General features: G+C 41.5%; 1 protein-coding gene across 2 annotated transcripts in view; it reads right to left on the bottom strand.

The window, feature by feature from the left end:
- Nucleotides 1–14,987, bottom strand: part of LOC131629145 (uncharacterized) — a 44,318-nt gene that overhangs the window by 10,776 nt on the left and 18,555 nt on the right. For both annotated transcript variants that reach the window (XM_058899948.1, XM_058899947.1), the window contains exon 1: nt 1–14,987. This exon is cut by the window's right edge and continues 18,555 nt beyond it. In XM_058899948.1, the coding sequence (XP_058755931.1) occupies nt 3,567–5,306 (1,740 nt within the window). In that variant the 5' untranslated portion in view covers nt 5,307–14,987 and the 3' untranslated portion in view covers nt 1–3,566.

A 14,987-nucleotide genomic window follows, 5' to 3' on the forward strand; every position in this document is an offset into this window, starting at 1 on the left:
CTGAAGAACTCATTCATCCGTTGCGTTTATTTCGCACGTACCAAAATCAGAATCCCCTCTCCGGTTTCTTTCAACGATCTTCGCTATTTTGCGTTTCAGGTAAGCTTTCAATACCTCTTTCCCCTTCATCGTTTTCCAATTTCTCGATACTATAATATAGCCTAAGGTGTGTAGATTCAAAACCCCAACGAATTGTTCTCTGAAACTTCGCATATCACGCTCAATTCGATTCTGAAAATTTAGGTTTTAGGTCTTATCAGTGAGGATTAGAGAGGTGAGGAAGATGATATTTCTGTTTTGGGTTGGTGGTGGCCGGAGGCGGTATCATGACGGAGGAGAGAGGCTCACTCCGGCGCCGTCCGAGTGTAAGAGAGTGAGAACTGAGTTTCACGATTAAGTTGAATGGTCACAAGTGGAAAACCCTAAAACGCTAATTCCTCTTTTATTACATTTTCAATTAATTTTGTTATTAACCAATTTAATTACAATTAATTAGGGCTAATTGAACACTAACCAGAATTTTATTTAATAATAACAATAATCTGTGAATGTGATTCTCCAATCTCGGGCCTCCTCACAAAATTACTACTTGCATACCCCCCTGAGGCCCACGCCTCCTTTTTTGGCATGATATAAAATCTGTAACAAAAACTGCATTGGGCTATTTCCCATAGGCCAGCGCCCTAACTATTTGCACACCATGTAATTCAGACTACACCCCCTGTTTTCATCTTTTTAGATTTAGGTAATTAGATTTTTGCCACTTCTTTTTAGTGATTAAATGCTAATTTTTCTACCATAATTTTTAGACCTCAATACCAATTTTCGACACAAAAAATGTTCATAAAAAATATTAGTTTAGGCTAATTATTTTATTTCTCTTTTGCTTAGTTTTGTATTCTTTTTCTCATGTAAAATTCTCATAATAAATAGTATCTTTTAATTCACTTTTGGTACTATATTTTGCATCATTTGCGTCCATGTTTTGTACCATATTTCAAGTCATTCTTTTAGTCATTTTTGCACTAATTTTGTATCATTGTTTACTTGTAATTTTTACTTGTAATTTTGATCTTTGCTTGTGCTTGTAATTTCGTTCATTCCTAACTTTAGGTAGAGACCATGATAACATTAGGATCTAGAAATCCCCTTTCATAACATTAGGCTAGTTATTCATTTTAGGCTAGTTTTCCTTCTTTTTCTTTTCAACTTTAAAACATTAATAAAGGACGACGCGAATCATGCTAAATGCCTTTTTTTTAGTGTGAAAGAAATGATTGGGGCGTAGGCCCCGATGTATGTTCTTTCCCACTTAGCGGAAGAGAAATGATTGAGGCGTAGGCCTCGGTGTATTTCTTAACCGTTACTTAGAGAAACGATTGTGGCGTAGGCCTCGATGTGCATTCTCTAAATATTCAAAAACTGTATTTCATTTAGAGAAACGATTGTGGCGTAGGCCTCGATGTGCATTCTCTAAATATTCAAAAAAACTCCTTTTATGGCATGATTCAAGTCACAAATTAATTTCCCTTAAAAGACACCTAAACAAAAACACTTCAAAATATCTAATAAAGGCTCAGAGCTAATCAAAGTGAGGAAGTGATGCGATGCCTTGTAGTAGGTTTTCGTCCATCATGGAATCACACATAAAAGACACAAACCAATCTCTTTTTCTCTCTTGCCTCCGAGGCATTCTACCTCTTGCCTTCAGGGCATTCTTTCTCCTAATCGGACACGTTATTTCCGCTCCATCCCCAGCTTAAGACTCCAGAGGTCGAGCAGCGGAGTGCGAATGTAACGCCGTCCACTAAAAAACACAAAAACAAACAAAAACTAAGGAGCCGAACTACGGCGCTCTGATTCCTGAAAAGGATACGTAGGCATCAAGTCGCGGGGCTTGAACGAGCACAATTATTTATAAACCTTATTTTCCCCGTGTTTCTTTTTCTTTCATTTGCATGCATTCCCTTAGTAATTAAGCTTTAGATTTATACACCCTTTAGATAGAAACAAACATAGGTGGATACCATCGAGTACGATGGGCGTGAGGGGTGCTAGTACCTTCCCCTTGCGTAACCGACTCCCGTACCTTGATTCTCTGGTCGCAAGACCCTGTTCCTTCACCTTAGGTTTCCTGATATTCCTTTCCCTCTTTGGGATAAATATATTGGTGGCGACTCTGTTGTTCATTTTCGCGGGCGTGCGGCATTGAGGCAGTAAGATACAATAGTGAACCTATCATACCTCGGTATAATTTCACGTCAACCTCTTTACCTTTCTCATCTTTGTCTAGATTTGTATTTGTTGCCATAGGTGTGTCAATTTCCTTTGCTTCACTCATTCCAAATCTTTTGAGCAGCTCCGTATTAGTTTGATTCACAAACGTTCCATGACTGAGTTGCTTGATTTGTAGGCCAAGGAAGAAATTTAGCTCACCCATGAGACTCATCTCAAATTCACTCTGCATAAGCTTAGAAAAGTCTTTGACAAGTGTTGCATTAGTGGACCCAAATATAATATCATCTACATAAATTTGGACTAAGAGAATATCCTTATCTTTTCTTTTAATAAAGAGAGTAGTATCAACTTTACCTCTAGAGTACCCTTGACTAAGGAGAAATTTGCTCAAACGTTCGTACCAAGCCCGAGGGGCTTGTTTAAGACCGTATAGAGCACGTTTCAGCTTATAAACATGAGTTGGATACATGTAATTCTCAAAGCCGGGTGGCTGAGCAACATAGACTTCTTCATTTATATAGCCATTTAGAAAGGCACTCTTAACATCCATTTGGAATAGTTTGAAGTCTTTAGAACAAGCATAAGCAAGTAAGAGGCGAATAGCTTCGAGACGTGCTACAGGAGCATATGTCTCTTCATAATCAATACCTTCCTCTTGATTGTAACCTTGGCAACTAATCTAGCTTTGTTTCTAGTAATAACACCGTTTTCATCAAGTTTGTTACGAAAAACCCATCTAGTGCCTATTACTTGATGATCTCCCGGATGAGGGACTAAGTCCCAAACATCATTCCGTTTAAATTGGTTTAATTCTTCTTGCATGGCCATTAGCCAATGCTCATCAAGTAATGCATCCTTAGCGTTTTTCGGCTCAACTTGTGAAACAAAAGCAAAATGATGGCAGAAGTTACTTATCTTTGAGCGTGTTGTAACGCCCCTTGAGATGTCTCCTATTATATTATCAATTGGATGGTCTTTCACGTTTGTCCAGGCCTTGGGAAGTTCTTCATTGTTTGAGATGCTTTCTTTCTCTTTTTCATTGTGAGACTCATCTTTCTCTCTCTCAGCATCTTTCTTTACAATACTTTCATCCTCATCTTCCTTATCCTTGACAATGTCTTCAGTGGATGGGCCTGCACCATTAAATGAAAGACCTACACTTCCTTTACCAAGTATGGCTCCCCGATTGTTATCTCCATAGGTGACATACCCCTTTTTCTTTGCTTGAAACTCAACGAAAAGAGATAGGTCTCCAGTCATGTGTCTTGAACATCCGCTATCAAGGAACCACAACCTTTCGGCAATGTCAAGACACTTTTCCTGCAAGATTAATTTAAAGAGGGAGGTCCCCAATTTTCATTGGGTCCTTGGTAGTGAGTACACAATTTGTTGCACTTAGGCAACCATTGAAATACTCCTTTAGGAACTAAAATTCTCCTAAATTTGCATTTTTCAATGGTATGTCTCTTTTTGCAACAATAATGACAGGTAATATGATGAGAATATGGAGTTTTGCTAGTTGATACTTTTGGTACAAAAGTGTATTTACTATATAAAGGAGTATACGATCTTTTGAACTTGTTTGGATCAACCGCAAAAGTCACTTTTGGTTGTAGAGCCTTGTCTAACTTGGCTTTTAGATTTCTCACTTCTTTTTGCCAAATGTGACATGTCTCACAACCAAACCATGATGTAGGATCTATTTCAACTTTGTCCTTTTGAATGTCTAGCATAGATTGTTTTAAAGCTTCCATATCCCTTTCGGTTTTCTCAACTTTTGATTCAAGGTATGAAAATATTTTCTTATTTGAGGCCAAAAGTTTGAAAGCTTTAATTGCATCTCTATGTAATTCTTCAAAAGCAAGTTTTAGTTGAGAATGAGATACCTTATCTACGAGTTCAGGTTTAAGATGACTTACAGCTTTCTTTTTCTTGTTTTGATGAGCCATGAGACATAGGTTTGCTGATTCTTCTTCATCGCTTGACGAGCTTTCACTAGATGAATCACTTTCCCATGCTATGTAAGCTCTTTTAGATTTGTTATGACCTTTGCTTTGGTTCTTCTCCTTTTCTTTCTTAAGGTATGGACAATCCGGTTTGTAGTGACCGGCTTTCCCACAATTGAAGCAAAGACCTTTGATCCTTCCTTTGTTGTCGTCATCTTGTTTGAACATGTTTGATTGCCTTCTATAGTTGATCAATCCTTTGTCGGAATGTTTTGCTCCATTTTTCTTTAGATATTTGTTGTATCTTCGCACAAACAGTCCCATTTCCTCATCATCGGAGTCTTCGTCATCACTTGTGTCACTATCCTTTGGCTCTCGTTTTGAGGTCTTGGAGCTCGAAGCTTTTAGAGCTATTGACTTCTTCTCTACCTCTTTCTCCATGTTCTTTTCTTTCTTTGTCCTCTTCTCATGCATGTCAAGGCATTTAAGATGCTGTTCATGTTCCTCTAGTTTACCAAAAAGAGTGGTAATGTCTAAAGTGTTGAGATCATTTGCTTCCTTAATTGCTGTAACTTTGGGCTGCCATTCCCTGTTCAAACATCTTAAGATTTTGTTAGTAGCAACTGCATTGGAAACAGGTCTATCAAGAGAATTTAATCGATTTTTCAGGTGCACGAATCTTTTCTGCATGCTTTCGATGGTTTCACCATCTTCCATGTGGAAAAGTTCGAACTCTTGAGTTAACGTATTGATCCTAGCTAGTTTGACATCATCCGTTCCCTCGTGGGCAACTTGCAATGTGTCCCACATAGCTTTAGCTGATCTACAATGGGAAACACGATAGTATTCATCAACTCCTAGAGCTGAGATTAGAATGTTTCTCGCTTTCCAATCGTATGCATATTTCTTTTCATCTTCAGCATTCCAAGTATCTTCTGGTTTTGGAACAACTGCACCAGCTGCATTTGTCATAGTGATCTGAAATGGACCATTGACAATAGCTGTCCAGATGTTCCTATCAATTGCATTGATATGGACACACATACAATCCTTCCAATAGCCGTAGTTTTCTCCGTTGAAAACTGGAGCTCTATTATGAGCCCCTTTAGGTCCAGAAGCCATCTTTCCAATAAGTGTTTCTCGTAGCACGGAATAAACCAGAGCTCTTGATGCCACTTGTTAGACGCTGGCCTATAGATCTAGAGGGGGGGGGTGAATAGATCTCACTAAGTTTTTACAGATTTTTCTACAGACTCGAGCGAAAGCGGTTCTGAATCGACTTGCGTCTATTCTGGACCGCTATTGCAAAGGTCGTATGTGTTTCAAAACCAAAAAGTAAGTGGAATTGATGGTGAAGTAATATGATAGCTAACCAATACGTTTAACAACTGAAATCCAATTAACTTCTAGATTGACAACTTTGATTTGCAATGCAGTAAGATTGGATTAAGCAAAAACACAAACACTTGGTGATAGGTTCAAATTGATATTGATTCAAGTTGTGGTGAATTGTGATGTTTGTGCAGAACTTTAATTCACAATTTTAACACTTGAATCGTTGATCAATTTTGCACTTATAACCAATTATGAACAGAAAGTAAAAGAGAAAGTAAAAGCGACAAGAACACGATATTTGTTTAGGCAGTTCGTCGATCGTCCTCGCTACGACTACGTCTGCCCCCAATTCCAAATTGAAATTGGGTAATCTTTCATTAATGTTGAAAGTAGTATATACAAAGAAGATAACAAAGCGATAAACGATAAACCAATTATGTCGATCCTTTGAATCTTCTTCCCCCTTAATCTTGAGCCAGATCAAGGTTATCCAAGAGCTTCACTTTGATCCCTTTCTGCAGTGTCTTCAATTCCCTCGAACCCTTGTTCTTCAATCTTCAATTCCCTCGAACACTTGTTCTTCAATCTTCACACTCAGCCGGATCCTCGATGAAGCCTCTTGATAAAAACCCCCAAGAACCACCCGTCGTGGAGGACAAAACCCGCAGATTTTATTCACCAACAAACCCCACAAACCTTCACCCACTAGGAATCTTCAATTCCGTTCCATGGACGTTATCGAACTCATCACTAACCCGCAACGCAAGAATGATTATGTGTAATTGTGTTGGAGATGATGAAGAACGAAGATGAGAAGCGTTTGTGTATCTTTCAGTCGTTGGTGTTGCTTGAATAATTACCCTTGAACAATATATATGATTGCATATGAGTTAGAAACAAGAAAAACTGATTTTTGAACTTTCTTGATCAGTTAGGTCGACCACTTGTAGTGCTTAGGTCGACCTAACAGAGCTTGCAGAATTTTGCTCCCAGTTAGGTCGACCTGTTGAAGGAGTAGGTCGACCAGAATCCTCTTCTGATGCATTCTGGGGACATTTTCACAGATCAGGTCGACCTAGTTACCATGTAGGTCGACCTAGCAGACTGATATGAAGATTTCTTCATTTTGAGTCGACCTAAATGGTCTGTGAGTCGACCTAGCAGAGGTATATTGATTTTCCTTCATTTTAGGTCGACCTAGATTGACAGTAGGTCGACCTAACTGCTGATTTTCTGCATTCTTCTTGTTTTGCTTGTGTTGAGGCAACCTATAAACACATACACATAATGGATTGACTTATGAGTGATCAATGCTTGCTTTTCTTTAAGTTTTCTGCTTCAGTCTTGTTGTTTGCATGCTTATTTGGGTTTGCCATGAATCAAAAACATCTTTGAGTGTAATCTTGTATTCACACCACCTACCTACAAGTGGTCCTTTCATTACTTCTACTCAGAAATGGCCTCAAAGGATCATGGGGCTTACCGGAAATGACATTGTCTGGTGTCCCACTGGAATGGACGTGGAGAAAGTTATAACTAGCTGTGGTACTTTTGACAACGTTCCTCTCATAGGAACAAAAGGTGTTATCAATTATAATCCTAAGCTAGCGCTGCGTCAGTTGGGTTTTGCACTTGAAGACAAGCCTTTGGACAAAGAGATATTCGAATCCGTTTGCTTTGAGAAGGGAACCGATCCAAAGGGTCTAGAAAAAGTGAGGAGTGCCTGGAATAGCATCCACACAAATGATCAGATTTCTCTAGGTGAAAAGAATGCCGTTGCCAAACAAGCCTACACAGATTGGGTTGAAAATAGAGTTAAAGATCGCCTGTTGCCTTTCCCGAAGGTTAACCCATTGTACGAGCAACCACCTAAGATTCCAATTGCCACTGTGCCTGCTGAGAATCGTATCCAGGTAGATATGGAAAGCACCCAATTGCACGAAAAGAAGTCAGATGCGCAACCGAAACATTGTCTTGTGGACCAGAAAAAGGTTGAGTTGACACACGAAGCCAAAATGCTGAAGGGAGGATCTTCCAGAGTTCAAAAGAGGGCTAGAACGGAAAAAGGTGAAAGAGATACTACTGTTATTGTCGAGGATCACCAGAAGATCCTAAAAAGGGCCATGAAGGAGGCAGAAGAGAAACTCAAGCGGGAGTACCGAGAAGACTTGAAAGCTTATAAGCTCAAGATAGAAAGGGATGCTAGAGTTGAAGTGAAGAATCTGAAAAAGAAACTGGAAGAAGAGACCACTCAAAGAATGGCAGTTGAGACTCAACTGAAAGGAAGTCACCTCCGTAATACTCGACTAACAGAAGAAAATGCCAAGCTCAGAGATCGAATGATGGGTATGGAGGATGTATCTGAGAAAGATTATCTCCCAGAATGCAAAGGATGTGACGAACTCGGGGAGTGCTGCAAGAAGCTGGATGGGCATTTGTTTCGCAAAGATGAGGTGATTCAAAGCCTTCTTAAAGGAAGAGATCGAGAAGCAACCAAGAAACTGTTTGATGAAACTAAGAAGTGGAGCGACAAGCACTTCAGACAAGGAGGACCTCTGTTTTATATTCAGATGGATTGATGTTTGAGTCTGTATGTTTCGACCACCACCAGACTTGTTGGATGGGGTCTTTATTTCCCTTGTTGAACTATCTTGTTGATGTATGGCTTGCCCAAGTTTAAATTTCTGTTATGAATAAAAAAAGAACTAGTTTCTCTTGATACTTATCTTTTGTCACATTGTTAGCTATTCTGGATCAATATTAAATCTTGGATACTCTGAAAATGGCACATCACGTCATACGCACACATGCACTCATACATTCACATTATCACATTGCATTTTTCAGGTTATTGTACAAGAAACTAATTGGGGTCCCTTTCAGCAACAGATTTCTGCTTCAACAACAAAGCTGACTTCCTTACATCCTTACCGCACCAGAAACAACGAGAAGAGAATCATGGAACAATTTGAACAGAATCAAGCTGCCCTCCGTAGGGATATGGATGTTATGGGGGAAAGAATGGCCCAACTTATGGAGACTCTCCATGCCGTTGTTCAAGGACAGGATGAACTCAGAAAGAGCGTCGCTAGTTTGGTCAAGGATGTTCCTACCACTTCTGTCGACGGAGGGACGAAAACTAAAGAGACTCCTATTAATGAGACACTTAAGGTAGTGGACGACCACCATGAGGTTATTGATCTTGAACATGATCTCACTGCTGAGTTGACCGAGACTGCTAAGATGTACCAAGCTCTTGAAGAACGTCTTAAGGCTGTTGAGGTTGCTAAAACTTCAAGTTTCGACACTGCTGCTATGTGCTTGGTACCTGGGATTGTTATTCCCCCGAAGTTCAAGGTGCCAGATTTTGATAAGTACAAGGGAGTTACCTGCCCAGAGACTCACATTCGTTCCTACTGCCGTAAGATGGCCGCTCACGCTGAGAACGAACCTCTGCTTATGCACTTCTTCCAGGATAGTCTCACTGGAGCCCCGTTGGAGTGGTATATGAAACTCGAGAGGTCTAATGTCAGTACTTGGGGAGAACTCGTTGATGCCTTCTTGAAACAATACCACTACAATACTGCTATGGCTCCTAGCCGTGCCCAGCTGCAGAATATGTCACAGAAATCCGAAGAGTCCTTTAAGGAATACGCCCAGAGATGGCGCGAACTTGCTGCTCGAGTTCAACCTCCCTTATTGGACCGAGAATTGATTGATCTGTTTATGGGAACTCTGAAAGGGCCGTATCTTCAGCACATGGTTAGTAATACTTCTCCTTCTTTTTCGGACGTGGTCATCATTGGTGAGAGAGTCGAGAACTGTGTCAAAGCTGGTACCATTCAAGGTGTTACTAATCCTGGCAACTCAAGTGGTAATGGCAAGAAGCCGTATTCTGGGTTTGTGAAGAAGAAGGAAGGTGAGACTAGCACCGCTTTTGTTGACCAAGGCCGAGCTCCTGCATATTCTGCTGTTCCACCTCCTTATTATCCGATGCCTTATGCTGTTCCTGGTCCATATGTCCCTCAAGCATATGCTGCTGCTCTTCCACAACCATGGATGGCACCCCAACAGCCTTTCGTACCACAACAACAAGCTGCTGCTCCTCAGAATCGTCAACAGAACCCTAGGCCTCAAGGTCAAAGGGGCCCGCAAAGAACAAGATTCCAAGATAGGCGTATTGATCCGGTTCCGATGTCATATGCTCAGCTTCTCCCTCAGTTGCTTGCTGGTCAATTGGTACAACTCCGTGAGCTTGGACCTCCACCTAGTCCTCTCCCTCCTGGTTATGATGTTAATGCTTGTTGTGAATTTCATTCAGGAGCCCCGGGCCATACTATTGAAAAGTGTAGAGCATTCAAGTTAAAGGTTCAGGATCTTCTTGATGACAAGCTTATCTCATTCACTCCTACTGGTCCCAATGTGCAGAATAACCCTATGCCTCCTCATGCTGGTGCGACCAATGCTATTGAGTTATGTGATGATCAGATCCTGGTGAATGATGTTAGTGAGGTTAAGATGCCGCTAGCAACTATCAGAGAACATCTTTTGCAACAAAAGGTTTTGTGTGAGCTACATGACTACTGTTTGCAATGTTCTTCTAATCCTCAGGAGTGCGCTAGGTTGAAAGAAGAAATTCAGAAACTAATGGACGAAGGTGTTCTTAGAGTGGAAAGGGTCGTTCCTATTGAAGATGTGGCCATCCTAGAAATCCCTTACCATCCTGCTGAGGCGTCAAAAACTCAGAGCACGCCTTTGGCCATTCAAGCACCAAAGACCCCGCTGGTTATTCATGCACCGAGTGCTCCATTGACCATTCAAGCTCCGAGAACTCCGATGGTTATTCAGGTCCCAAATGCTCCTTCAACTCCTTCGACCTCATCTCTCGCTCCCTCTCATGTGAATGATTCTAAGGCTGTTCCTTGGAGTTATAATGCTGTGTATATTCGAGGGAAGAAGTATGACTGTCCTCCAGTGGGTAATTCGAGCATCACAAATATTGCTGGCACTGGTGGCATTACCCGTACTGGTCGGATCTTTGCTGCCCCTCCTCCGCTTCCTAAAGAGACCAATAAGGACGCTAATGCACAAGCAAAGGGAAAGCAAGTTGTTGTCGACCCTCGTGTAACACGTAATGCACAAGATGCTGAGCAACTTCTGAGAATCATTAAGAAAAGTGACTACAAGGTGATTGATCAACTTGACCAAACTCAAGCTAAGATTTCTATCTTGTCCCTTTTGGTGCACTCGGAAGCTCATCGTGATGCTCTGATGAAAGTCCTGGCTTCCGCTCACGTGACTCAAGACATTACCGTGCCTCAATTTGAAGGGGTTGTGACCAACATTACTGCTGGTAATTGTTTGGGTTTTTCTGATGATGAACTCCCACCTGAGGGTAGAGCACACAACAAAGCATTGCATATCTCCGTCAAGTGTCTGGATGTTGTGTTGTCTCGAGTTCTGATTGATACAGGTTCTTCTCTTAATGTGATGCCCAAGGCCACTTTGTTTAAGCTGAGTATGGATGGGATTATGATGAGACCATGCACTATGAGTGTTAGAGCATTTGATGGTTCTAGAAGGTCCGTAGAAGGAGAAATTGATTTGCATGTCTTGATTGGTCCTCACATGTTCTACATTGCCTTCTACGTTATGGATATAAACCCTTCATACACTTGCCTCTTGGGTCGTCCTTGGATTCATGCTGCTGGAGCTGTGACATCTACTCTCCACCAGTGTTTGAAATTTGTTGTGAATGACAAGATTGTTGTGATCACTGGTGAAGAGGATTTGATAGTCAATAATCTGGCATCATACCGTTATGTTGAAGTGGAGGGAGAGATACAAGAGACACCTTTTCAAGCCTTAGAGATTGTGTCGGTTGACAAACTCCCTGTGGTCGAGAATAAGAAGGAACTCGGAGCGCCCCTCTCGTCTTTGAATGATGCTAAGGCTTTCTTAGAAGCTGGTACTCCCCATAGTGCCTGGGGCAAGCTGATTGACGTTCAAGAGAAGCGAGACAAGTATGGCCTTGGGTATCAACCATCTTCTTCTACTCAGCTCAGCATAATTCCTGGAAAGAAGGTGATTCCCCCCATTTCTCAAGTGTTCGTCAGTGCAAGCACCAGTTCTGGAAGTCAAGTTCTCGCCGTGGATGATGATGATGAAGAAGATCTCTCCAGATTCATTTGCCATGCTGCGCCTGGACAGGAACTCAACAATTGGACCATTTTGGACATCCCTAGAGTCACTTTTATGGAGATGTAATTTTCTTGTTTCGATAAGTCATGTGCTTCGCCCTAAGCATTTTGACTACTTGTATAAAGAAGGGCCCCCATGTTGTTTCAATTTGTTTAATATTGAATAAAAATCATATCTTCGCATGCAATTACTGTTCCATTTCTTTCATTTTTGTTTTTACTTTAAAAACTTTTTCAAAAATGGCAAAGCTTTTCTTTTTTCCTTTTTATGTGTTGCATTCTAAGGCATAAATCATCCATCGTGCAGATCCGGCTCGAACTCCATCAAAAATGATAATGTTACAGTTCCACGTCTTGATATCTTTGAGAATCCAATTGACCAAGCTGATGAGGATAGTGGGGAAGATTGTGAAGTCCCCGAGGAATTGGCAAGACTTTTGAGACAAGAGGAGAAATCTATTCAGCCACATCAAGAAGTCATAGAAATCATCAACCTCGGTACAGAAGAAGCAAAGAGAGAAGTCAAGATAGGGGCTGCTTTGCAAAGTGATGTAAAGAGAAGGTTGATTGAGCTGCTTCGAGAGTATGTTGACATCTTCGCCTGGTCATACGAAGACATGCCTGGTTTAGACACGGATATAGTTATGCACAGGTTACCGCTCAAACCAGAATGTCCGCCTGTAAAGCAAAAACCGCGAAGAACTCGACCTGATATGGCTTTGAAAATCAAGGAAGAAGTTGAAAAACAGTTGAAGGCTGGTTTCTTATCTGTATGCGAATATCCTCCTTGGATTGCAAACATCGTACCTGTTCTTAAGAAGGACGGAAAGGTACGCATGTGTGTCGACTACCGAGATTTGAATAGGGCAAGTCCGAAGGATGATTTCCCTCTGCCTCATATTGATGTGCTAGTCGACAACACTGCTCAGTACTCGGTGTTCTCATTCATGGATGGTTTTTCTGGCTACAATCAAATAAAGATGGCTCCTGAAGATATGACCAAGACTACTTTTACCACTCCGTGGGGTACGTATTGTTATAAGGTGATGCCTTTTGGTCTTAAGAATGCTGGTGCAACATATCAACGTGCGATGGTGACCCTCTTCCATGACATGATCCATAAAGAGATTGAGGTGTACGTCGATGATATGATTGCAAAATCCCAAACTGAGGAGGAACATTTGGTATATCTGGAGAAATTGTTTGCTCGTTTGCGAAAATTCAAGTTGAGGCTTAATCCAAACAAGTGCACTTTTGGAGTGCGATCAGGAAAATTACTTGGATTCATTGTGAGTCAACGAGGGATTGAGGTCGACCCTGATAAAGTAAGAGCAATACAGAATATGCCAGCACCGAGGAATGAAAAAGAAATTCGAGGGTTTCTTGGGAGATTGAATTATATAGCCAGGTTCATTTCTCATCTCACTGACACTTGTGAACCCATCTTTAAATTGTTGCGCAAGAATCAAGATATCTGTTGGGATGATCATTGCCAAGAAGCCTTCGAAAAGATCAAACAGTATCTCCAAGAGCCGCCAATCCTCATGCCCCCGGTTCCTGGAAGACCGCTTCTTATGTACTTAACCGTGCTTGAAGGATCTATGGGATGCGTGATGGGCCAGCATGACGAGTCTGGTCGAAAAGAGTGCGCCATTTATTACCTGAGCAAAAAGTTTACCGATTGTGAAACCCGTTACTCACTACTCGAGAAAACTTGCTGTGCTTTGGTATGGGCTGCTCGCCGACTAAGGCAGTACATGTTGACTCACACCACTCTATTGATCTCCAAAATGGACCCGATAAAGTACATCTTCGAAAAAACGGCCCTTACAGGAAGACTAGCCCGGTGGCAAATGCTTTTATCAGAATATGATATCCAGTATGTCACGCAGAAGGCCATCAAAGGAAGTGTCCTTGCAGATCATCTTGCTCATCAGCCATTAGAAGAGTATCAGTCAATGAAGTTTGACTTTCCTGATGAAGATATCATGAAACTGGATGATAATGAAGGACCCGAACCAGGAGAGCGATGGACTCTCACGTTCGATGGTGCATCAAATGCTATGGGCCATGGTATTGGGGCAGTTTTGACTTCTCCTCGTCAAACCCACATCCCTTTCACAGCTAGAATATGCTTTGATTGCACAAACAATGTCGCAGAGTACGAAGCTTGCATAATGGGCATCGAAGCAGCCATTGATATGAGGATCAAGATCCTTGAGGTTTATGGGGATTCTGCCTTGGTCATACATCAAGTAAGAGGTGATTGGGAAACACGACACCCCAATTTAGTTCCTTATAAGGACTATATCTTGGAGTTGTTGCCCGCTTTCGAGGAAATCACTTTTGATCACATCCCACGAGAGGAGAATCAATTGGCAGACGCTTTGGCTACCTTGGCAGCAATGTTCAGAGTTAGCTCCCCTAATGAAGCGCCAGATATAAGGATCCTCCGCTACAAAGAACCTGCACATGTATTCCCTGCTCATTGTCTCACTACTGAAGATGTGTATGACGAAAAGCCATGGTATTACGACATCAAGAGGTATGTTGAGAAGCAAGAGTATCCCGAAGATGCTACGATTGGTGATAAGCGAACGCTTCGAAGGTTAGCATCCAAATTCTTCTTGTCAGGAGACGTCCTGTACAAAAGAAACTATGATTCAGTTTTGCTCAGATGCGTGGATAGACACGAAGCAGAATTGATCATGCGGGAAATTCATGAAGGATCTTTTGGAACTCATTCCAGTGGACATTCTATGGCCAAAAAGATCTTGCGAGCAGGGTATTATTGGATGACAATTGAAAGTGATTGTTATGTGTATGTGAAGAAATGTCACAAATGTCAGGTGTATGCTGACAGAATTCATGTTCCTCCAACTCCTCTGAATGTCCTGACGTCGCCTTGGCCCTTTGCTATGTGGGGCATAGACATGATTGGCCGGATAGAGCCACAAGCTTCAAATGGTCATAGATTTATTCTTGTTGCTATCGACTACTTCACCAAATGGGTTGAAGCTGCTTCTTACAAGAACGTGACCAAGCAAGTCGTTACTCGCTTCATCAAGAAAGAGATCATATGCCGATATGGGGTTCCAAACAAGATCATCACTGATAATGGGTCCAATCTTAATAACAAAATGATGGCAGAGTTGTGTGAAGAGTTCAAGATTGAACACCACAATTCATCACCCTATCGGCCAAAGATGAATGGCGCAGTCGAAGCTGCTAACAAGAATATAAAGAAGATCGTCCAGAAGATGGTCAG

This window comes from Vicia villosa, unplaced genomic scaffold (assembly GCF_029867415.1).
Source record: "Vicia villosa cultivar HV-30 ecotype Madison, WI unplaced genomic scaffold, Vvil1.0 ctg.000525F_1_1, whole genome shotgun sequence".
Lineage (NCBI taxonomy): Eukaryota > Viridiplantae > Streptophyta > Magnoliopsida > Fabales > Fabaceae > Vicia > Vicia villosa.